This window comes from Cricetulus griseus, chromosome X (assembly GCF_003668045.3).
Source record: "Cricetulus griseus strain 17A/GY chromosome X, alternate assembly CriGri-PICRH-1.0, whole genome shotgun sequence".
NCBI classification, from domain to species: domain Eukaryota; kingdom Metazoa; phylum Chordata; class Mammalia; order Rodentia; family Cricetidae; genus Cricetulus; species Cricetulus griseus.
In genome coordinates, this window is record NC_048604.1 from 125,342,410 (window position 1) to 125,367,291 (window position 24,882).

The 24,882-nt window shown below is 42.0% G+C and overlaps 1 protein-coding gene across 15 annotated transcripts in view; it reads left to right on the top strand.

Moving 5' to 3' along the window:
* The window catches only part of Jade3 (jade family PHD finger 3), a 126,743-nt gene extending 123,442 nt beyond the window's left edge, over positions 1-3,301 (top strand). For all 15 annotated transcript variants that reach the window (XM_035450009.1, XM_027432300.2, XM_027432301.2 and 12 more), the window contains one exon: positions 2,043-3,301. In XM_035450009.1, the coding sequence (XP_035305900.1) occupies positions 2,043-2,944 (902 nt within the window). In that variant the 3' untranslated portion in view covers positions 2,945-3,301. The remainder of the gene's footprint in view (positions 1-2,042) is intronic.
* The last annotated feature ends 21,581 nt before the right edge of the window (positions 3,302-24,882 follow it).

The following is a 24,882-nucleotide window of genomic DNA, read 5'->3' on the forward strand; positions in this document are numbered from 1 at the left end:
TCTGACACCCTCACAAAGACGTACATTCCTGCAAAACAGCAATGCAAATAAAATAAATTTTTTTTTTGGTTTTTTGAGACAGGGTTTCTCTGTGGCTTTGGAGACTGTCCTGGAACTAGCTCTTGTAGACCAGGCTGGTCTCGAACTCACAGAGATCTGCCTGCCTCTGCCTCCTGAGTGCTGGGATTAAAGGTGTGTGCCACCACTGCCTGGCTATAAAAATAATTTTTAAAAAGAAAGAAATAGGTGGGAGAACCTGAACACTAAGGGTAACTTGGGCAAAATGTATAGAATCCACACCTGCTAAAAGCCAACCATAAAATAATAAACACATAGAAACAAGATGTCAGGTAGGTATCAAACGCTCCTGGGGTATTTGTGACTACATTAAAGCATGCTAGTATAGCAGGAAGTAGCAGGGATACTCAGCTACAAGATTACCCTGTAACATGACTGTCAAAGCAATAAGAAGTGAAGGACAACAAGAGGAGTCCCTGTGTGCTGACAAGATTGGACTTAGCCAAGTAGCTTCTGATTATAAGAATATGGCTTACAGCATCAACAGGTGGCAAGCCCTAGCAGAGATGGAGGCTGTAGTTGTTCAAAATGGACCGTTGGGGAATGCATGGTACCCTTTAGTATACTTGTAAGCCATCCTCTTTATATCTCATTTTTTGAAGCTATATATTGTAAGAATATAATGGGCAAAGACCAGTTGTAGGGTGACATATTCTAGGTAATTAATACATCCCTGGATAATCCTATATGTTGTGATCGTTTGCTGCTGGCCCTTACCACTATCAAACCTCCCCCAGGGCCAGCAAGATGGCTGAGCAGGTAACAGCATTTGCTTCAAAAGCCTGGTGGCCTGAGTTTGATCCTTAGGACCCATGTAAAGATGGAGAGAACTGACTTTATAATGTTATCATCTACCTCTACACATATGCTATTGCAAGTAATTATCTCATACCTCATAATGACAATTCATAATCAGGATATTATAGATTAAGGGCATAAAATATTTACCCACTGCTTCTAATGCCAAGTTAAAATACCTAGGTACTTTTCCCCTACCAAATCTTGTACTGTGTTTCTTCTGAAGTTCTCTATTTGACTTGTTTGGGAATGCCTGGAGAAGAAAGCGGAATAAAATCTGAAATGTCTTGTGTTTGAGGCACATCTTCAGTCTTGCTCATTACCCATGTGCCCAATCATAAACACCCAAAGAATTCATTCCAAACCACTGTGAATGACTTTTTTTTCCGAGACAGGGTTTCTCTGTGTAGCTTTGGAGCCTGTCCTAGAACTCACTCTAGGTGTCCTAGAACACCAGGCTGGCCTGGAACTCACAGAGATCCGCCTGCCTCTTCCTCTCTAATGCTGAGATTAAAGGTGTGTGCCGCCACCACCTAACTTTTTTTTTCTGAGACAGGGTTTCTCTGGAATTCTTTTTAGTAGTGAAAGGTAAGGAAATGTCTAGGGCAAGAGCTCTGTTAGTGAGTCCAATCCCCAGCACTCAGATAAAAAGCCTGTGCGCTGCACACCCTTGTGATGTGAATCTAGCACTGGTTAGGTGGAGACAAGAGGATCCCAAGAGTTTGCTAATCTAGCCAACTGATAAGCTCCAGGTTTCAGTGAAAAACCCTGTCTTAAAAAGTAAGGTAGAGGGCGATTGAAGTAAACATCCAGCATCAACCTCTGGCCTCCACATGCATGTACACATGTACAATTGCCCCCACACATACACAAAGAAATGAAAGACATGGAATTTGAGACATAAGACGGAGCACACTAGTTGTTGCTATTGTTTTATAGGTTAGGAAAGCAAAGATGTAAATGTTGGGAGCCATGGATAGTGCTTTCTGTGGGACTCTGGGTCCATCCTCTACTGCAGCACACTTCAGCAGCTCACCATGGTATACATGCTAATCAAAGACAGGTGCTAATTAGATGTTTGGAACAGTGGGTTCATGAACATATATAGTGATATACATATATGCTATTAATTCAGTCAGTTGTTAAACAAATCTTTTTGATTTCAGGACTTTCTGTGACAAATGCACTAGAGAACTCATTGTTTTACCCACCACCACGAATTACCTTAAAGTTGAAAATGCCTAAATCAACCTCAGAAGACTGCCCAGGCAGCTCCACAGAAACAGAGCACCAACCCTCCTCTCCTGGCAGCAGCTCGCCTGGTCACAATAAAAGGAGCCCACAGATGCCTGAGGAGCCACTGGACATGAATGTAAAACTATATCCAAGACATCCACTAGAAATCAATAGTAACTGTTTTCCAGCTAGCCGCAGCCATTCTCGAAGTGAAGCCAAGAGTTCCAGTCCTGCTCAGAGAGCTCCATCTGCAGAGTTCTATCGTGGGCAATCATTAGGGAAGCCTCTGGCCCTTCAGGCTGCCCTCCATGGACAGGCTTCTATTGGTAATGGGAAGAGTCAGCCCAGGCTTGCCAGTTCCAATGGACTGGAGGGCAACTGGTCTGGGAATGTGTCCCAGAAAGATGATTCAGATGAGATGTTCTGTGACCAGGAATCCATGCTCAGCTCCCACTTGCCCAGTCAGGGCAACATTAGAAAATCTGGCATAGAACACCTCAGCAGGTCCTTTAAGGAGGCCACCAATACATGGGTGAGGCCCACTGAGGACCTCCAATACTGTGTTAAGCCAACTAAGAATGTGAGCTCTAAGGAGCAGTTGTGGGGTAGACAGCTTCTCAGGCGGTCAACAGGAAGAGCTCCATATCAGGAAGCTGATGGGTATTGCCCTGATTTAGAGCCAAGCGATTCAGAGGCAGAAGGGGAGGGGAATACAGAAAAAGCAAGGGTAAAGAGAGAAAGTTCTGACAGAGAAAATCCTCATGATTCTGCACGGGAGGGCCATGGGAAAAGCAAGACGTACCCTCATTCCCATACCTCAATGCAAAGGTGATCAGAAACACCTAAGGGTAATACACCCTTTGCCTTTGCCCCACATACTGGGGGAAATTTAAACACCAAAAGCATTCTAGTGTATGTTAGGAGGAATTGCAGGGAAAATAATGGTTTGACATTTTTGAAAAGGTTTCAGGTATAGTTTTATAAGCACATTACAAGAGTTGCAGATTGTCTGGGGTTGCTTTGTTGGAGGCTGCTGGGAACATTTGAGCCCAGAGTATTTGCTCAGTGAGTACTTAAGGACTGCTTTCCGGGTACATTAACACACTGATTAATCTACATGTTAAGAATCTTTGCATTGTTGATGGATAACATGGCAGACAATAAAACTACTTATCTTTTGAAACTATAACATGTGACTCATTAAAGGTTGTGTCTGTAGAAAATTTCTAATTTCATTGGTATCTATAAAACCTCTTCAAGGCAGAGACCAGGAGAGCAGCAGATACTGTCACTTATTATTGTCTTCCTTGCTTCATGCAAGGTTGAGTTTCTTTCACAGTATCGTATAGTATAAAGGCAATTCTCCTAAGTGTCCAGTGCCTGTTCCTAGACCTGCTTGTTAGGGACACACTCATAACTCTCTTATCCAGCTAACAAGCTAACTTGTGGATAGTGTTTACAAAAGTACAAAAGTACTACTTCCAAGGAAAATGCTCTGCTTCTCAAGGCATTTGTGAAGACATCCAGAGCCTTTCCCAAAGTGTGACCTTTCTGGGTTATTTGTACCAGGTCAGGGTTTTTTGTGTTGTTTTCAAATAAGTTTGACTAAAGTTGGCTGACAGTTTTGTATACCTGCTTTAATGTTTATAAAATTTTTATTGAGGTATAATTAAAATATAGTGTAATGCACAGAGGGTTAAGTATTCTTACCTGCTTTAATTTTGAAACAGATTTTTATTGTCAGACAAATTTGAAAGCATGTGTTTAGCACATGGATATAATTTAGCTTTGTATGAATTTTGAATACAAGGCAATTTCCCAAGCATAAATGTCGGAGCCATTTTTCAGAACTTGCTTATACCACATTACCAAATAATTGGCCTTGATTAATTTCTAGAGGAAGAGAATTTTGAAGCAGTAGATAAAACAGGCCTGCTTCTCATTTAAGAAAAAGGGGAAAGTAACAGTTTGTAAAAATGTGAGGCAGACTGTAATTCTCAGTTCCCTTTTCTTCTTAGCCTTAAAATAATATTCTCTTTCTTCTAGTTTGGGAACATATAGAGAGAATTTTCAAACAAGAGGCCATTTTCAATTTCTGAAGTTTCATGCTAGTGAAAGAAGCCAGCTGCAATAGGTGCCAGTGAGAGGGCAGTAGCCTTCTATCTAGCCAATGCTGTGGAGCAGTTTGCCTCTCTCCCACTTTTGATCTTAGAACCTTGTTAAAGGCTTCTTTGGAGTTTTGTTCCCTCTCTTTTTTGAAAACTTCTATATTTTGCCTTTCATTTGGCTGCATTTTCAGAATGTTTCCTTTGTGCCTATGAACATGTGTGAATGAACATACCAGAACATGTGTAGTAGGTGTCCTGTATTTTGTTGTAGTTGGAAAATGAAGAGAATTTCCTCTTAATACTCTCAGCCTCTGTGCTTATTTGAATACTCATAGGTACATATAAATGTGACACTTTCATGGCAATGAGAGTATAATTGAGGTCAGTGGTAAATTCCTTACATTAAAGGCAAATCGGTTGCCTGTCCTTTATACCTTTGAATTCTGAGTAGGGGGAAAAGCAAACAGGAAAACAGTGTTCTAGCCAAATTATATATGTAATGCTATTGGGAGAGTATTGCTTGAAATATCATTCAAGTCAGGGAGATAAAATGGTAATATTTTTTACAGAATTTTCCTGAGTAAATAAATGAGCCTTCAGTTTGTATACATTCCAAATGCCCCAAATGCATCTGCAACATTTTGTTCTTTGAAGTATTACCTCTTAACCTTTGTTAATGTTTTTCATCTTGTCTTACATAATTCATTTTGAAGATGAATTCAATCTTTTCAAATGTCACCTTTTTATCAGTACTTTTTCATTAAATTATGAAAACTGTTAACTACTGTCAGTGTGGTAATTTTCTGTTTTGGCATACTGTTTTTTAAATCTAGGTATTTAATTTATGTTAAAAGGGAGGTTCAGGGATGAAGAATTGAATGTTTAGAAGCACAAATCATCTGGGTATGATGACACATGTCTAGAATCCCAGCATTAAAGGCTGAGGCATAAAGATAATAACTACTAGGACAGCCTGGGATGCATAACAAGACCCTGTCCCAAAAAAGCAAAAGCACGTATTCACAATTCAGGTCAGTACCAGAAGTCACCAGGAGCCCTTTGTACTTTGCCAAGAAACCATGATTTCAGCAGACCAGGAAGATAAAGACCTTAGGTTCATCATTTAAAATGGCCAGGGACATATATCCTGGATACACCAGGGTGTTGTTTATAATGCTCATTCTACATAGAGTTCTGGGAGTCTGTCATGTGATCAGAGTTATATGGTCTCATGACAGGACTTTGAGAGGGTAAATATTTTCCAGTTGTCAGTGGAGTAAATCAGTGGTGAAAATAGGTAAAAATGATTGTTTCTGCTTCTGTCTACCTCGCTTGCTTGTTTACAGGTGACTGTTCTGGTAATTCATTCTGAAGACTAAACTACAAAGTATATCCTGTTACAGTCAACAAAGGCTGTTGGGTTTATAAGACTGTGTAGATTTCCAGTGGGAGGTAAACATTTGTCTGTGTTGAAGAAATATTTAAATGCCCCATTTTTTCCCTGCAAGTTCAAAATCCTCAATATGTTTTCTTGTTTATTTGGTTTTTTATTTGTTTTTCTGTTTTGTAGTGCTGAGAATGGAAACCAAGACTTTAAGCATGCTAGATAAGCTCTCTCCCACTGAGTTGCAAAAACCCCCTTCTAACTTTAAGAACTGAAGAAAAGTACACAACAGCAAAAGCACCCATTAACTTGGATGTGGTATTATTTCAAAAACTGTATTATGTAACATTTGAATTTCTTGGCAGTTGTATGATAATGGTTTTAAAGGAAGGTTTAGTTAATAAATCCCACCTTGGTGCTGGCCCTCCATATAGCCAACTGTGTGACACTCAATTTAGCACTGTTAAAGGAGGCTTCTGGGAGTTCAGTTGATTTTATATCACAAAATGGAAGAAATTGTATGATCTAAAGACTTTGTCTTTGCACTGAAATGGGCAGGTAACTACACAACCCATTGTGTCTAGTCACTGGTGAATTCCTCCACCTTATGCTTCCAAATACATTTATCATCTTGTTGAGGTGGATTGGGGTGTGAGCATTTTGCAAGGCCTAGCCACCAGGCTCCAAACATCCTTCCCTCCTTCACTATTCCTTCAATTCCCTTCCATTTCGGTTAGGATAAGCGTCGAGTAGCTTAGAAAAATCTGGAAAGATGAACTTTGAGCAGCTTAAGCTGTGATCATCAAACCCAGTGGCTGGAACTGAGAGAACATTTTCAGAACCACCTTTTGCAGAGTTGTGCAAAGTGTTGAACTGTAATGGAGCTACTTTCCTGAAACACATGTGAAAATCATGGTTACTTTAGTCATTTCTCACCTTAAACTCTTAAAAATTGAAATTTAGAAAATTAAAATTATACAGAAGTAATGCCTTCAGCCCTAAAACAATAGAAGATAGATAGATAGATAGATAGATAGATAGATAGATAGATAGATACTGCTTCATGGAGGTATGAATATTAAATGCTTCTTCCTGCTTTGATAAACCTGGCCTTTTTCCTGAGTTTTTCCTCTTCTACTTTGGAAAACAGAAACTCTAGTTAAATTCTTTCACATTTCTCTGTCTCTGCAAACAGGGTCTAGAGGGGTAAAACCAATGAGTGTTCACAAGGCTGCTATTGGCTAAGTCAATACTGTGGCCACTCAGCCTTTTCAGTTACACTTGCTAACTAAATAGTAATGATGGAGCAATGAGAAACAGGCCTGCCTATATCTCAGAGAATTTTATCCAATGTCTTGCCCTCAAGATCCCCCAAATGGACAGAAATATTTGGGCAAATAATAGAGTAAATAAAGGGTACTTTCAAGACAGTTACATGGGTCCCTTACAGAACAACCCAGGAAACACACTTGGGGCCAGTTTAGCCTTCAGATAGTAAAGGTGAGACTGTTGGCTCCATTTGGCACATGTGAAAACAGGCCAAATTGTTAAGACTTCTTTAAGGCCCTATAGAAAAGTATACATCAAGATGGAAGACAGTACAATCATGCTTGATTCCTATATGCAGGGTACCTTCTCCAAGCACTCCTACTATTTTCTCCCTGAATAAAACAACCTTTGTTGAGGGTTGGTTATGAATTTGATGCCTCTGGATCCTTGCCATCTTGGATAGAACTGATAAACCAAATTAATCATCTTAGGAGGTGAAGAGATGGTTCAGTGGTTAAGAGCACTTGTTGCTATTTCAGGGGACCCAGGTTCAGTTCCCAGTGCCCACATGGTGACTCACAACCTTCCAGGGGCACCAACACACTCTTCTGGCCTCCATGGGTACCAGGAATGCATTTAGTGCAGGTACATGTATGCACATAGAACACTCGTACACAAAATAAATCTTCGAAAAATTAGACATCTTACACAAAAGCAAACAAGAAACTCATATTCAAAGAACAGGATATTTCACACAAATCTGGGCAAGGTAATCTCCACATCAGATCTAGAACCTGAAGGTCCTGCCTTCTTGCTAACTAGTTGATACCTGGCTATAGAAATTAAGCCATAGCTCTCCAAATGTACCCACACTGTATTCCCCAGAACCTACTATGTTATTTGCATAGTTAAAGGGGCCTTCCCAATGTAATTAAAGTTAAGATCCTTGAAATAGGGAGACTACCTTGTATTGTTAAGCAGGCCCATCCAATACCATCACAAGAGTACATATTTATACAAAGTAGAAAGGTAAAAGGGTGTAAGTTCTAGCAGGATATGTGACAATGGAAGAGCCATGATCCAATGGCCTCCAGAAAGGGCCAGGTGTAACACATTCTCCTTAGAAGTTTCCAGAAGGAACTCAGCCTTCCCCCGCCCCCCCACTGTGATTTTAACACTGCTGAAGAATAAGACTAGGCACTGAATTTGTGATATTTTGTAGGAAACGAATTTTGTAGGAAATAAATACATTGAGCACAGAGTAAATGCTCCCCAACCTTTCAGAGAGGTGCTCCTAATCCCCAACAGACCTATCTGGACTGGAAATACCCTGAAGTTGGCATTGTACTTTCACTTTGGTTTTGTAGTGCTAGGGACTGGACCTAGGGCCTTGTGCATGATAGGAAAGTGCTCTCTACTACTGGGCCACATATCAGTCCTTACTTTTGCTCTTAACTGAAACACTTCCTTGAAATGGAAAACACATGATTTTTTTTTTTTAGTAAAATCTTCTATAGAAATAGTTTTCTCAATTCTGCCTTCCCAACTTTTTCCAGTGTATCCCTCAGTACTTTTCAAGTATCCCTGGAAAGTATAAATAAATCCTTGAGTGTTCATCCAGATGAGAGGATAAGAGGGAGTACTAGCTCATTGTGAGGAATGATGCTCTAGTTAGCAAAGTCTCCTCCAAAAAAAGAGAGTGAGTGGCCTGAGAGGGAGTTCTTGGAGAGCCCAAATACCTGGTCAGAGCTAGGGAATCAAATAATATGACTCTGATGCCTGTAAGAAATCTTAAAATGTAGCCAGGTGTTGGTGGTGCATGCCTTTAATCCAAGCACTCGGGAGGTAGATGCAGGCAAATCTCTGTGAGTTCAAGGCCAGCATGGTCTACAAGAGCTAGTTCCAGGACAGCCAAGGCTACTGAGAAAAAAAGACTGGGGTCACTGTTTGAATAACCTACAAAGATAGATTCATTAAGAGAACATAAACAATCCTAAATGTTTATATACCTTGTCACAGCTATAAAATACACTAAACAGGGCTGGTGAGGTAGCTCAGTAGGTAAAAACTCCGCACAAGCCTAATGATCCAATTTTTGACTTCTAAAACTCTAGTAAAGGTGAAAAGAGAATTAACTCCACAAAGTTGTCCTTTGACTTATACATATGCACTGTGCATATTCTCTCTCTCTCCTTACATTTCATACATGTTAATAAAATTAAACATTTTAAATACATTAAATGATAGATGATAGAATTACAAAGAGAAATTGACAATTGCACAATTATAATCTAAATAATAGAATGAGTACACAAAATCAGAGATGTAGATTTTTTTTTTTGATTTTTGAGACAGGGTTTCTCCATGTAGCTTTGACTGTCCTGAAACTGTGGACAGGCTGGCCTCGAAGATCACAGAGAGCCGCCTGCCTCTGCCCCCCGCGCCCCGAGTGCTAGGACTAAAGGCGCTCTCCACCACACCTGAGTTAGATGTAGAAAATTTTAATAAAACTCAAATAGCTAGATTTAATGTACACTTTTCAACTAACAACTCCAAAATACACATTTTCAAGTGAACAAGAGACATTTTCTCAAGACAGAACAAGGCTGTGAGTGTAGCTCAAGAGCAGAGCATTTGCGCAGCATACACAAAGTCCTGGGTTCTATTCCAAGCACATGCATATGCTCCAGGTTCAAAACCATTAAAATCAATATAACTTTTAAAAGACCCAGAATATTACTGAAGCAAAAAGACCATTTTTCAGGCCAGTAAACATTTAAAAAAAACTTTGCTTTGTTTTAAGACAGTCTCTCTATGTAGCATTGACTGTCCTAGAACTCACTACCTTCAAACTCTGCCTGTCTCTGCCTCACGACTGCTGATAATAAAGGTGTGAGCCAACACACCTGGCTCAAATCAATACTTTTGGTTGGGGGGCGGGTGAGACAGGGTTTCTCTGTGGTTTTAGAAGCCATCCTGGAACTTGCTCACTAGAGCGGGCTGGCCTTGAACTCTCAGAGATCCACCTGTCTCCGTCTCCCTAGTGCTAGGATTAAAGGCGTGTGCCACTACTGCCTGGCTTCAAATCAGTGCTTTTGAGACAGTGACTTATAAACCAGGCTGGTCTGCAGTTCAGTATATACGACAGAATGGCCTCAAACTCACAATCCTCCTTCAGCACCCAAATGGTACTACCACGTTCAGGTATTCAGCACCATGCCCATGTCTTACTACTTTCAAAAGACACAGTCCAAGGAATACCAACAGCTACCAAAGCTTGACGATATAAGTAGTGATTCCTGCCAACAATTTAATTAGTCCAATGTAAGTAACCTTGGACTTCTGTCATCCAGGACTGAGAGAGAATAAATTTCAACTTAAGCCAAAACAAACTAAAGGATTCAAGTTGAACAGAGTAGGTTCTTTGACTGCAATGAAATGAAATTATACATCAATTATAAGCATTCCTAAAAAAAATCCAAGTAGAGGAAACAAAAAAAAACACACTTCTAAATAATACATTAGTCAGAGGACTCAAAAGAGAAAAGAAAAGAAATAATGGGGGCTGAAGATGTTGCTCAGTGACAGAACTCAGTATGTAGTATGCTGAAGATGCCAGATTCGATCCCCAGAACCATGGTAGATATAGAAGATAGATGATAGATATAGACAGACAGACAGACAGACGACAGATATATACATACATATATACATGGTACATAATTTTTCAAAATGAAATTATAGAACATGTTTTGAATGGTTGTGTAGTTATGTGGAAGAGTACGTTACCTAGCATGAATAGGCCTTAGGTTCAATCTTAACAACAAAAACCCTAAGTGGGATGAAAAGAAAACCTAAGTTGGATGCTACTAAAGCAATATTGGGGAGATTCTAGAGCATTTCGTGTTTGTATTAGAAAGCAAGGGCCCAGTGGGGGTGCTGGCAGACTATAATGCTATGACAGTAGAGTGGAGGATTGACACAAGTTCCAAGATCAGCCTGGTCTACACAGTTTCAGGTCAGTCAGGGCTACATAGTGAGATCCTATCTCAAAATAAAAAGTAAACAGAACAGCTGGCTGGGGTGAGGGCCTGGTCTGTAAAGTGTCTACCACACAAGCAAGACAACCTGAGTTCAGATCTCCAGAACCACGTAAGATGCCTAGCAATGCACACCTGGAACCACAGCACATAGGTGGTGACAGGAAGGGCTCGTGGACCAATAAACCTAGCTGATGAGCTCTGGATTCAAAGAGAGACCCTGTCTCAAGAAACAAATGTCATCTGGGCAGTGGGAGGCAGAGGCAGGCGGATCTCTGTGAGTTTGAGGCCAGCCTGGTCTACAGAGCAAGTTCCAGGACAGGCTCTAAAACTACACAGAGAAACCCTGTCTCGAAAAACCAAAAAAAAAAAAAAAAAAAAGAAAAAAGAAAGAAAAGTCAAGAACAATCTAGGAAAGACTAGGTGTCGAGCTCTGCCTCTCCACTCGTGTGTACACACATGCACACACCCACATAAACAAGTGTATATGCCACATAAACACACATAAATACTAAACAAATGAGTACTTGTTTAGAAATTCAAAGTAAGTAGAAGACAGGAAACTATAAACATCAGCCTTGAAATAAAAAAGTGAAAGTTTTAAAACCAAAAGTTGCTTTGTTTGTCTACTTGCTTACTTATTTTATTTTTGTTGTTGTTTTTTTGAAGCAAGGTAGCCCACGCTAGCCTCAAACTGGCTATGCAACAGAAGATGATCTTAAACTGAACTGCTTCAGCCTCCTGAATGCTGGAAATATAGGTTCCAAAGATGGTTCTTTGGAAAACTAAAATGAGGCAAATCAAAATTTTGTGGTACTTATCAAGAAAAACAAAAGAAACACAAATTATCAGTATGAAAATGAGAGAGGAGATGATCTAGACACTAAAAGGATACCAGCAAAATATGATGAACAAACATACCTAAAAGGTCAACGCCAGATGGACACTGGACAGATGCGTTAGAAAGCTCGCTAAAGAGGAAATTGATACATAAATAGCTCTTTATTATTGAATAATGCAGCTAAAAACTTTTCTTATGGACACTCCCTGTCCAGATGACATGATAGTAAAGTCCAACTAGCTTTCACAGAACGGATATGACTGATTCTACATTACCCTGCCAACAAGACCAAACAAACACAAAAGAAAACCACACATTTATTAGTGTGAGTATATATGGAAAGCTCTTAAGAAAAACCTTAGCTGGGCGTTGGTGGCGCATGCCTTTAATCCCAGCACTCGGGAGGCAGAGACAGGCAGATCTCTGTGAGTTCGAGACCAGCCTGTTCTACAAGTGCTAGTTCCAGGACAGCCTCCAAGGCCACAGAGAAACCCTGTCTCGAAAAACCAAAGAAAGAAAGAAAAGAAAGAAAAAGAAAGAAAAACCTTAACCAAGACAAAAATTTGGTAAGCTGCATCATGATCAGGTGGGATTTATCTCAGAAATAAGGTCAGTTTAGCATTTGAAAAATCAATTGAAGCTGGGCTGTGGTGGCGCACACCTTAAATCCTAGCAGTTTGAAGGCAGAGGCAGGTGGATCTCTAAGTTTGAGCCCAGCTTGGTCTACAGAGTGAGTTCCAGGACAGCCAAGGCTACACAGAGAAACTTTCTCAAGAAGGAAAAATCAATCAATGTAACATATTTCAAGAATTAAGGAGTAGTTAAATTTCCTCAGATTGATAAAATTGTTAAGTGTTGAAGCTGGCTATGATGGTTTATGCCCATAATCCCAGAGTTTAGTAGGCTAAAGCAGGAGGCTGGTGAGTTTATGACTATCCTGGTCTACACACTGAGTCTGAGATTCAACAGGGCTACAAAGAGATAACCCATGTCAAAATAATGAGAGAAGCTAGAGCTCTGTGGAGAAGCTGGAACTCTGTGGCAGTGCACTTTCTTGAGTTACATGTGCTAGGCCTTGGCTTCTGTCCCCAGCTACAAAAAAGAAAAGAAAAGAAAGAAATGTCAAGGGCCCAAACTGTCTTATGAAGCTGCTGTATTCTAGGTCCCTTCCCTCACAGTGCTTTGTCACAGTGAACTTTGTGTCTCTATTCTCTGTCCTTCAAGAAAAAACAAAGTCCTTTACAATGATAACCGCACACTGTGCAAAGGTTTCTGGTGTTGCTGTTTGTCTTCCTTGTCTTTTGCTCTCCTTAGGAAAATGTTAAAGATTAATCCAAAAGAGAGACCATTTAGTTGCTGAAGGTACACTCCAGGAATCTAGGCAAAATGTCAAATGTGACATCCAGTGTATCTAAAAGCAGGAAAGAAAAGGTTATTAAATTGTGTTTCTTTTTTGTGGGTCCTGGGAATATTTTTACATGACAAGAAGTCTTTGTTATTATGGTTATGATAAAAGAAAGAAACATAATTCCAAAACAAAGAACTGCTTCTGACACAACTGAGTCCTTTGTAGTTTTGTTTTTGTTGTTTTGTGGCAGGCTCTCATTTCATAGCCCGACTTACCTGGAACTCACCATGTAGACCAGGCTAGTCTCCAAAGATCTGCCTGCCTCCCACCCCCGCCCCCAGTGCTGAGAATAAAGGCCTGTGTGCACCACTAGTTTACCCACAACTGGGAGTCATGGAGCATTCACTTACCATAGCAAAAGCTGGAGGTGTAAATTCTGTAGAAGAGATATTGCCCAGCATGGACAAGGCCCTGGACTCCATCCACAGCATTGAAAAAAAACTAAGTAAAATTAAATTGTCAGCATCATATATGTAATATCAGTTTATACAGAATAGGGGTACATTATTTCAAATTCTCTGTTCTGTTTTCTTATGGTTTTGCTGGTGTGTTTGGCAATGCTATGGATGGAACCTGGAGGCACACTCATGCTTATGAAGCAAGTGCTCTGCAACTTAGTTACACAGCCAGCCCCCTCCACCCTCACGGGTTAAATGAGTCCCCATGTTTCTACAATTACATACACATGAGGACAGCTAAATGGAATGATGATAACAGATGCCTCAGAAAAAGTCCAGTTTTATCAAACTTTTACATTGATGCTAGAAATGATAACATGTGTTAGCTCTACCGGGCATTTTCAGATTCTAACCCTTAGATACAATTATTAAGTTGGGAGGCCAACAGGATGGCTCAGCAGGTAAAGGCACTTGCCACCAAGTCTCATGATCTTAGTTCTATCCTCAGGGCTCACATGATAGAAGGAGAGAACCAACTCCCACAAGTTGCCTTCTGACCTCCATATGTGTGCCATGGCAAATGTGTGCCCAGACACATGTTTATTTAGGCACACACACTAAATAAATAAACAAATGTAAGACGATTTTTTTAAAAAGGTATTAAATTGGGGCCGGGCAGTGGTGGCGTACGCTTTTAATCCCAGCACTCAGGAGGCAGAGGCAGGCAGATCTCTGTGAGTTTGAGGCCAGCCTGGTCTACAAAGCAAGTTCCAGGACAAGCTCCAAAGCTACACAGAGAAACCCTGTCTCGAAAAACTAAAAAATTATTAAATTGGTTAATAAATATACTGAACATATTAAAAACTGATAGTTCAAAGTAAAAAATAGATATACTGGCCACTGAATGCAATCTTTTATTCTTCTTTTCTAGAATGACACCACTCTTATCATAAATTAATGAGAATTGTATAATTACAATTACCAAGACTTCCAGAAACCACTAGGACATTAGCAGCCTAAAATATTGACATTATTCAAAGAAAGAAAGAAAGAGACACATAAGTATAAGGATGGATTTTATTTTTGCAATAAAAGCCTTTGAGAACTACAAATTCCAAAGTAAAAACAGATCACTACATGAGAATCTAATGTATACATTTTGCCTGTGTGTGAAAATTTTATCAAAGTCATTACATCTAACAAATTCACCCACAATGTCTTCAGATGTAATACTCTTAAGGTTAGACTTTTATTTCAATTATATTACGTGTCATTCCCTGAAGATGAATTTTCAAATCCAAATTCTTAGCTTATGAGGATGGTGCTTTCAGGGCTGGCAAGATAGTTCAGAGGGTAAAGATGTGTACTGCCAAGTCTGATGACCTGAGTTTCATTCCAAGGACCCACAAAGAGGAAGGAGAGAACCAACTCTTGAAAGTTTTCCTCTAACCTACACACACACACAAAAAAAAACACACATAAGCACACACAGAGAGAGACACACACAACACACACATAACAAACACACACATAAACACACACTGACATGCACACACACACACAATTAATTAAATCAAAATAAAGAAGAATAGCACCTTAAAAGGGGCAATTTCCATTCCACCTCTGGAAGCATTATTCTAGGCTAATTTCTTTCATCAATTAAAAATCTTCAAAATGTTCGCTTTTGACATGTGTTTCTATCAAAAAATGTGGCTGCATTTTCCTCTACCGACTGCATTCACAGATGAATGCAACCGAGATGAAAATTAAAATGTAGCCATTAAAATAGATAAGTTAATCATTTATAGCAAATAGTTGACTCATTTTTAAAACGTTTGTTTAGATGGGGTCTCTCGTAGCCTTGAACTCTCTATATAGCTGAGACTAGCTTTGATCTTTTTGTCTCTACCTGCCAAGTGCTCGGATTACAGGTTTGTGCCACCATGCCTGGCTTCCTGTCGTCTTGATGACAAAAAGCTGTCTCCTCTAGCAGTCCCAAGTTTAGTTCCTTCTGAGCTGATAATGAGTTTGCCCAGGTACTTGGAAAATACTCTCACTTCTGAACTCTACCTCATCCCAAGAGGATATGACCAACTACTTCAGGGTCTCAGATACGACCACAGCTTCATCCCCAGTAGGCACAACTGTTGGGAATGGGGTTCAGCAGGAGAAGGCTTCCCTGAGTTTCATCACCAAAGTTACAAAAAGGAAAAACACCCTTAAGTCTGTAAAAAACCTCAAACCTGAAGGCTGGGTTTTCTAAAAGATGCCAGAGAAAAACTTCCCTGGAGCCTTAAAGGAAAAGACCTTATCTGGCACTGTCAGCTACAGACATCTCACAGAATTCCAAAGCATTTGTGTGAAATTCCAGTTTCCTGACTTGACAAGTAAACATCCCTTTGTTGTGACCACTGAACATTCATTCCCTGGGGCCACTTTAAACTAAAGAATTCAGGCTTGGGATATAGCTAAGTAGTGTTTAACCAGCATGCACCAGGGCCTATTTGAATTCTAGCCTTCAACTTCTCCCCCTCACCCCCCCCAAAAAAAATCTAAGAGTTTTTTTCTAGCTTTCTATCTTTTTTTTTTTGAGACAGGGTTTCTCTGTGTGTAGACCAGACTGGCTTCAAACTCAGAGATCCCCCTGCCTCTGCCTCCTGAGTACTGGGATTAAAGGAGTGCACCACCACCTTCTAGCAACTCTAAGAATTGTTAGGAGCCCTCCAGAAGCCGCTGAAAAACAGATCACTGCAGTCCAAGGCTAATTTCCTGATTCTTCAGCAATCTTTCTTCCCCTGCCCCACTTTATCTCACCTATTGTACTTCACTCAACAACCACCTGGAAGGCCTCTCAGTATATGCTCCTTTTTTATCCTATGACTCTGAGAAATAATTTTTTATTGTTGTTCAGTGATGGATGGCAAGTCATAGTGGCATATGACTATAGTCCTGGGACCAGGGAAGCTGAGCCAAGAGGATTGCCCAGAGTTTGAAATCAATCTGGCTACATAGTGATGTCTAGGCAAGCCTGGACTACAGGGTAGGATCTTGTTTTTAAAAACAGAGCAGCCTCTTGGGCATATACCCAAATAATGCACGTTCATATAACAAGGACATATGTTCAACCATGTTCATAGCAGCATTGTTCATAATAACCAGAACCTGGAAGCAACCTAGATGCCACTCAACTGAAGAATGGATAGAGAAAATGTAGTACATTTATACAATGGAATACTACTCAGCAGAAAAAAGCAATAGAATCTTGAAATTCTCAGGCAAAAGGATGCAACTAGAAGAAACATCCTGAGTGAGGTAACTCAGTCACAAAAAGACAAACATGATATGTACTCACCCATATATGAATTTTAGACATAGAGCAAAGGATTACCAGCCCATAATCCTCTTCACCAAATAAACTGGAAACATGAAGGACTCTAAGGGATAAATGCATGGACCCCAGGAATGGGAAGGGGCAGGAACTCCTGAGCTAATTGGGAGCATGAGGGTAGGGGAGAGGGAGCTGCCAGAATGAGAGCAGGAGAAGAGGAGGGGAGAGGAGGAAATGGAGGAGCAGAAATATTGAGTTGGGGGAAGAATAGAAGAGAGCAGGATGAGAGATACCATATTAGAGGGAACCATTATAGGTCCGAGGAGAGATCTGGCACTAGCGAGATTTCCAGAGACCTACAAGGATGACACGAACTGACAATCCAAGCAATGATGAAGAGGATAACCTAAATGCCCTTCCCCTATAATGAGACTGATGACTACTTTTTATGCCATCCTAGAGACCTCATCCAGTGGCTGATGGAAGCAGAGGCAGACACCCACAGATATACACTGAACTGAACTCTGGAAATTAGTTGCAGAGAGGGAGGAATGAAGATCGAAGGGGTCTGTACCAGGTTGGAGAAACCCACAGGAACAGTTGGCCTGAACAAGGGGGAGCACATCAACCCCAGATGCTGTCTGGGAGGCCAGCACAGGACTGATCCAGACCCCTGAACATGTATGACAATGAGGAGGCCTCTGCACTCCAGGGGGTCCCTGGTAGTGGATTAGTATTTTTCCCCTGTGTAAGAAGGGACTTTGAGAGCCCATCCCACATGAAGGGATACACTCTTGCCCTGGACACATGGGGAAGGGCCTAAGCCCAACCCAGGATGATGTGGTGGACTCTGCAGAGCCCCTGTGGAGGGCCCTACCCTGCCTGGGGAGTGGAGGGTGGATGGGTTGGGGGGTAGGTCGGGGTGGGGTAGGAGGGGTATGGGTGAGGGGAGGGAGAGGGAGAGGGAGAAGGTATTGACATGTGAAACAAGCTTGTTCCTAATTTGAACTAAAAAAAATAAAAAAAACAGAGCAGCCAAGTGTGGGAGTGCATGCCTATAACAGTAGCACCTGGGATGAAGAGGCAGAAATATCAGGGCTTGAAAGTCATTCTCAGCTCCATAGGCAGCAGAACAGAGCTTTATTTAACCACTAAGTGATTTCTTTACCTTTGAGAGTCTTCTCCCTCTTTAGAAAAAAACAAATCACTTTTGTTTCTTTGTTTGTCAGTGGCAAGGATGTCCTTGAACTCCAGACCAGACTCTGGCCCCCAAAGCTGGTTAGAAAGACAAGAGGAGATTATGGGAACATATGAAGGGAAAGGAGTCCCTCCCCCCCAAAGTCAACTGAGAATCAATATTTCCAACACAAGGTATAGGAGATGACTCAGTGGTTAGCGTTGCTTGCAGAGGACTCAGGTGTGGTTCCGAGCAATAACATAGGCAGTTGACAACCACCGTTAATGGAAGCGTCATGGGATCCAAACCCTCTTCCAGCCTCCTTGTGTGCACATAGCCACACAAAGACACACCCATACACATAATTAAAACTAAAATAAATCTTTAAAACTTCCCACCACAGTTAACAATTGCTGAAGGCCTTTTTTCCCTTCCCAGATGAAAACAGCCAATTTTCTAGGAATGTCACCAGATATCCTTTTATAGTAAAAAAGACACATTCTAATCCCTTGTGTAGCCCTGGTGGCTCCTGATTTTATCTTATCAGTTATAGTCACATCCCAGGCTCCTCCAAAGCCACCTTATAATCTCATTTATCAAAAAATGCAAGGATTGCTTAGCAGCCCTTTGAAATGTAACTTGAGAGCCATCAAAACTGTACATGGAGCCAATGCCAAGAGACTTCAAAGTGACTCTTCTTTGAGAAAGCAGCTCATCCCCATTCTCTTGGGTACACTGGCTCCTTCCTCTGCCTGCCTTTCTTCCCCTTCCTAATGAGCTCCAACTCTGCTCCCTACTGGCCTGTCCTGAAAGTCTTTTCTGTATTGGGGACAGGGGTCTGGCTTTACCTAGTCAAGGTCCCTAAACAATTATGAGAACTCCTGAGCCTGCTACGCGCCACAGTGTAGAGCTGTGTTGTGTGTCTGCCTCTACTGCTGCTGGCAAAGCCACCCCACATGCTGGGATGACAGGGTGTGCCACACCTGGTTGAAAACAACAGATATCACTCTGATGATTTTCTTCCTGAACCAGAGACACTACTTTGAATTTGACTGTTGCTTGACAAAAATTTCATTATTTCTCCCTTAAACACTTTAACAAGTCCATTTACTTTTGGATGTTCATTCTGCTTGTGAAGTTCTTCCCATCTTTACAATTTGGTCTTACAAAATTGTTCCAGGCTAGGGGTCATTGATGGGATGTTTGCCAAGTATGTACAAGGCCCTGGGTTCTCTCCCAGCAACACACACACACACACACACACACACCAGTGCAGCCCCTGACAGTCAGGAGCTGCCATGGTGCTGTTAGCAAGGCTTTCATCTTCTCCTGTTGAATATGAATTGGTTCATAGATCACCAACATCAGACAGAGCCGCTCTGTGACTGTGATGGATCAATATAAATACAAGACTAGGGCCAAAAGATGGCTTGGTTGTTTTTGTAAAGGCACTTGCCCTGCCAAGCCTGATGGCCTGAGATTGATCCCTGGAAACTGGAACCTACATGGAGGAAGAAGAGATACCTATAAGTTGTCTCTGGAACTCCAAATTTATGCTGTGGTGCATGTGGTTGTGTGTGCACACATACGCACACACAAATAAATAAATGTAAAAAATAAAAGGAAAGACTAGTCATAGAGGTTGTCCAAATCACAGAAGTGAGCAAACACTAACCTACCCTGGCTTGCACTAATGTTTGCTACTTCTCTATCATTGTCCTTGCCTTCTACCCAATCATAAAGGCTGGAGAGGCGGATTGATAATGATTAAGGTGTTCTCCAGAGCATCTGGGTTCAAATTCCAGTGCCCTCATGGTGCCTCACAACTATCCTATCCAATTACAGCTAAGCAATTCACCTCTTTCTTCTGGCCTCCACAGGTACCAGACATGTGCTAGTATACAGATATACATGCAGGCAAAAGACTCATATACATAAAAAACATTTTAAAGAATTTTAAATAGGGCCCAGAGAGATGGTTCAGCAGGTAAAAGCACTTCTGGAGGACCTAGGTTCAATCCCCAGTACCCACGTGATGGCTCACAGCCATCTGTAACTCCAAGTTCAAGGGATCGTGCACTCTCTTCTGGCCTCAGCTGCTACCAGGTATACATAGAACACAGACTTGTAGACAGGCAAGACTCCTATATGTATAAAATATAAATAATTTAAAATTTTAAATAACTAATCATAAACTTACCCATATTCCCTGACAGCATCCAGTCCTCAGACTCTCACAGGGCCAAATCCTTCAATAGTTGCTGTCCAAAGCTGTGTTGCTGCAATATGGCCCCATTCCCCATGGTGTGTGTTCTCCTTTCTCATTGCCATGACTCAGAGAACTCAAGTTTGATTGACTGTGGCTATTGTGCTGTGGCTATGGAAGAGAACACCTTTGAGGGACTCAGATGTAGGTCAGTAGTGTAGTTTATATAGCAGTGCAGTAGCATGCACAGACCCTAGATTCAAGTGCCCCCCATGAAGAAGGAGAGAGACAAAGACACACAGAGAGAGAGAGAGAGAGAGAGAGAGAGAAATACTCAACATTTGGAGAATCCAGATGAAGAATAATCATAAATTCTTTACACTAGTTTTGCAACATGTGCTGGTTAGTTTAGAGTCACCTGGGAAGAGAATCACTGTGTGGAATTAATCTAGATCAGTTTGGCCTGTGGGTAAGTCCCTAGGGGATTGTCTTGATTGTTAATTGCTGAAGCTGGCTGTGAGAGGCACCATTTCCTAGGCTAAACCCTGAAGTGCACAAGAGTGAGGACAGCTAGCAGAGCCAGCAAGTGAGTAGCACGTGCGCTCATTTCTTCCTGGTCTTGGCTGTTGATTTGAGGTGCCTTGCTTCTTGAGTTCCTGTCTTGATGTCTCCTCAATAATGGACTATAGCCTGGAATTGTAACCAAATAAGCCTCTTCTATAAATGCTAACATAGCAACAGAAATGAAAATAGGACACAAATTTTCTGTAAAATGAGAAATTTTAACTTTAATCCGAGCACTCAGGAGGCAGAAGCAATCAGGTCTCTGAGAGTTTAAGAGCAACCTGGTCTATATAGTGAGTTCCAGGCCATCCAGGACTAGATAATAAAACCCTGTCTCAAAAAAAGCCAAAATAAACCAGGCGGTGGTGGCGCACACCTTTAATCCCAGCACACAGGAGGCAGAGGTAGGCAGATCTCTGTGAGTTCGAGACCAGCCTGGTCTACAGAGAGAGTTCCAGGACAGCCAGGACTGTTACATAGAGAAACTCTGTCTTGAAAAACCAAAAGAAAAAGCCAAAATAAAAAAATAAGGTTATCCCTCCCTGAAAAATAAAACAGTAGTTAATTACTTTAACAACCACTATGTGTCAAAAAACAAAGGTGACAAACACCACTGAGTCTTTTCAATAGCAGATCCAGAGAGCTGACATGAAGTCCCCAGGAGGATGACAGAAACGTAGGAGAGAGATCTTGGAGGCCTGAATGAATTAAAGCATGTCAAAACCATCACTCCATTAAAGGGGGACTTCTCTTCTTTCCTGGGGATAACACCAAATGGCAGATGATGCCAATACAGGGGGAGGACATGAAGGCCCTGGGCCTAGGCTTGCAGGCCACAGCAGCTTCCCTGTACGTTTCAGCAGCAGCCTCAGGCCATGGTGGTTAGCCCTGGACTACGGCTACATATTGGTGGAGGCCATCTGGTTAGATGAAATGCATACAGGAGGTCTTCTGTCTCCCCTCTCTGCCCATCAAGAGTCTGAGATCAATAAGAAATAAGAAGTAACCTTTGCCTGGGGCTGTCCCTCCTTTGAGACAGGGTCTCTCATTAGCTCATATCTCACTAATTATGCTGGACTGGCTGGCCATTGAGCCCCAAGGACCCTCCTGCCCCCACCTTCCAGCACTGGCATTACAACCACATGCCTCCATACATGGCAGGTTCTAGGCAGTGAGCTCAGGCCTTCACACTTGCAAAGCAAGGGCTTTACTGATTCACATCCCCAGCCCCAATAAAGATCATGCTGGCACATAAGCAGTCCCTTGGCTTGGCTTGGCCCAGCTTTCATTGTGTCTGTGTGGAGAAGCTTCTGAGAGAACAACCAGACCCAACCACACCCACTGCAGGGTGACTCTGTTACTGCACCTGGTCTCTACCCAGAGGGCCTAGGACCCTCCCAGCGCCTGTGCTAAATGAAGAAGGCAACAATTCTGGTTGATTTTGCTTGATTGCTGCACTTTGGTCAGGGGCCACACTGCTGCCTTGGGCAACCTCACCAAAGCCAGACTTGTTGACACACTGTCTCCAGCCCTTACCAGGTTTTGACCTGGGAGGAGTGACAAACTCAGCAAGTTGGTTTTGAGTATATAAGTTTTACTTCACACTTATGTGGAAGTAACACACAAGCATAAGCAAACAATCCTAAGAACCACAGACAATAGGCTCACAGCAGTGGGTGCCTCTCCTGCCGCCACAGGCAGGTTCGGGCTGGAAACTTCTGTTCCTCTGGATTCAGCCCGGCGAAGGGCCCGGTGGTGTCATGGTATCAGGTTCAGAACTCAGCTTGATGGACTGGTTGTCTCAGGTTAGCAGAGGAGAGCTCCAGGACTTAGAGTCATGGTATACTCTAAAGTTCCCAGTTCTGCTGGTCCCTTAAATAGTTTGCTAAATCTTGCTAATCACACTTTGCCACACTCCACACAATCTCACTCTTATCTACAGTGGCTGGGTAGTGGGCCTATACTCCCTTTCTTTCCAATCTCTCTTCAGCCAGGCCTTTGCCTGCCTGATTACAAGGCTCCTTACACATCTGAACTATTTTGTAAATACCTACACCAGAGTAAAGGACCCAGGTTCTAGCTATGACTTTGATACAGGGAATTTCTGTGTGGGGGGGGCACACTTGTGGAAGTCAGAGGACAACTTACAGGAATAGGCTCTCACTCTTTCCACCATGACCATGTGGGTTCTGGGGTGGGGTCCATCTCCTGTTGTCAGAAGGGCCATTCCTACTTGAATTAGGACTTGAATTAGGAAAGCAGAGGTGAGATGCCCCGGTTCAGGTGCTCCCATGCATGAAGGCAGAGCAGGAAGTTTGCTGAGGAGGGGGTTGCTTTCGGATTGCTCATCAGGCTTGCTGACTGTTGAAAGAGGCTGATCTGCTGTAGTTTTGGGAAAGATCTGGGCTGAGATACAGCCTAGGGAGGCAGCCACACGCATTCCAGGCGGCAGGAGAAGACAGGGCAGGAACAATAAGAGACTGCCTTGAAAGTACAGCAGAAGTTGGGTGTGGTGACATGTGCTTGTAATGCCAGCATTTGGGATGCTGACGTAGGAGGATCCCATTGAGCTTGAGGCCAGTTTGGGCTACATTGTGAGTTCCAGGTCAGTCTGGGCTATAGAGTAAAACTCTGTCTCACTCCCTCCAAGGAAAAAGTCCTATTTCTCTAGATGGCTTAGTGTGTTTGGCAGATGTTCTTCTCCAGCTGGCCATACAGCTTTGGAGTCTCCTTGCTTTTCAGATGTTTGAGAACACAGTGGAGTGATTGTCTTAAGTATGTCCTTGGGTGAAGGAAGCCAGAAACTGATTTTTCCAAGTTCCTTTCCTTAAACTTTAAATTGAGTTCTAGGGGTGCAGCTCAGCGCTACTGAGTGTGCTGCATATGGACACAGCCTAGGTTCCTTCCCCAGCACGCTGTGCCCAAAGACAGAAAATCTTGAGTGGAGTTTCTTCTAATCATGTCCAACATGTCTGGGATTTTCTTGTGCTTTGGGTGCTCATTTTCTTCCTTTCCTCCTTAGTGAATTAAAATTATAATGCCAAACTGATGGTGTTTTAAATGTGTCAGAGGATTTTAGCATACTTCAGAAGGCAAAAAATGGGACAGTATTTTCAGGATAGGCAACATTAGAAAATATACATACAATAAAGTACACAAATCTTGAGTACAAGACTAGATGCTTTATTTTTAGCTATATTTATTTATTTATTTATTTATTTATTTATTTATGCTTTATGTCATAGTCTGTGTGTGTAAGTCAGAGGGAAATTTGTGGGAGTCTGTTCTTGCCTTCCACCATATGGATCCTGGACACTGAATTCACCAACTTAGCTAGGCTAGCCGGCCAGCGATGCTCTGTTCTCTGCTCCAGAGTTACAGATGTGAGGACGAGAGCTACAGCAGGTCTCTTCAGTAGGTGCTGGGAATCCAAACTTGGGTCCTCATGCTCGAGCAGTGAGGGCTTTAACAAATAAGTCATCTCCCCAGCCCCTGTGTTAACTTTGAACTTCTAAAATGATCTCATTATACATCCACGGCTGGCTTGGAAACCCTCAGGTAAACCAGGCTGTCCTTGAACTTTCAGTGACCTCCGACTTCCACCTCTGGAGTGCTAGGATTATATGCCCAGCACCCCATCCAGCACCCGATCCACACCCTCCTCTGTCCTCCACAGGCACCAGGCATGTATGCATGCACTTATATACATGCAAGCAAACCACTCACACACAGAAAAATAAACTTTTATAGAAAAAGAAAAAGTGGGACAGAGGCAGGAGGATTCAAGGCTATTCTCACCTACATAACTAGCTTAAGGTCAGCCCAGGCTACCTGAGACTGTCTCAAAAGAAAAGAAATGGGGGGCGAGTTTTGATTTGGGGTTGGTGATACACAATGACACTGTCAAGCAACAATTTCTTTTTTCTTTCTTTCTTCCTTTTTTTTGTGTGTGTGGGGTTCAAGACAGTGTTTCTCTGTGTAGTTTTGGAACCTGTCCTGGAACTCGCTTTGTAGACCAAGCTGGCATTGAACTCACAGAGATCTACC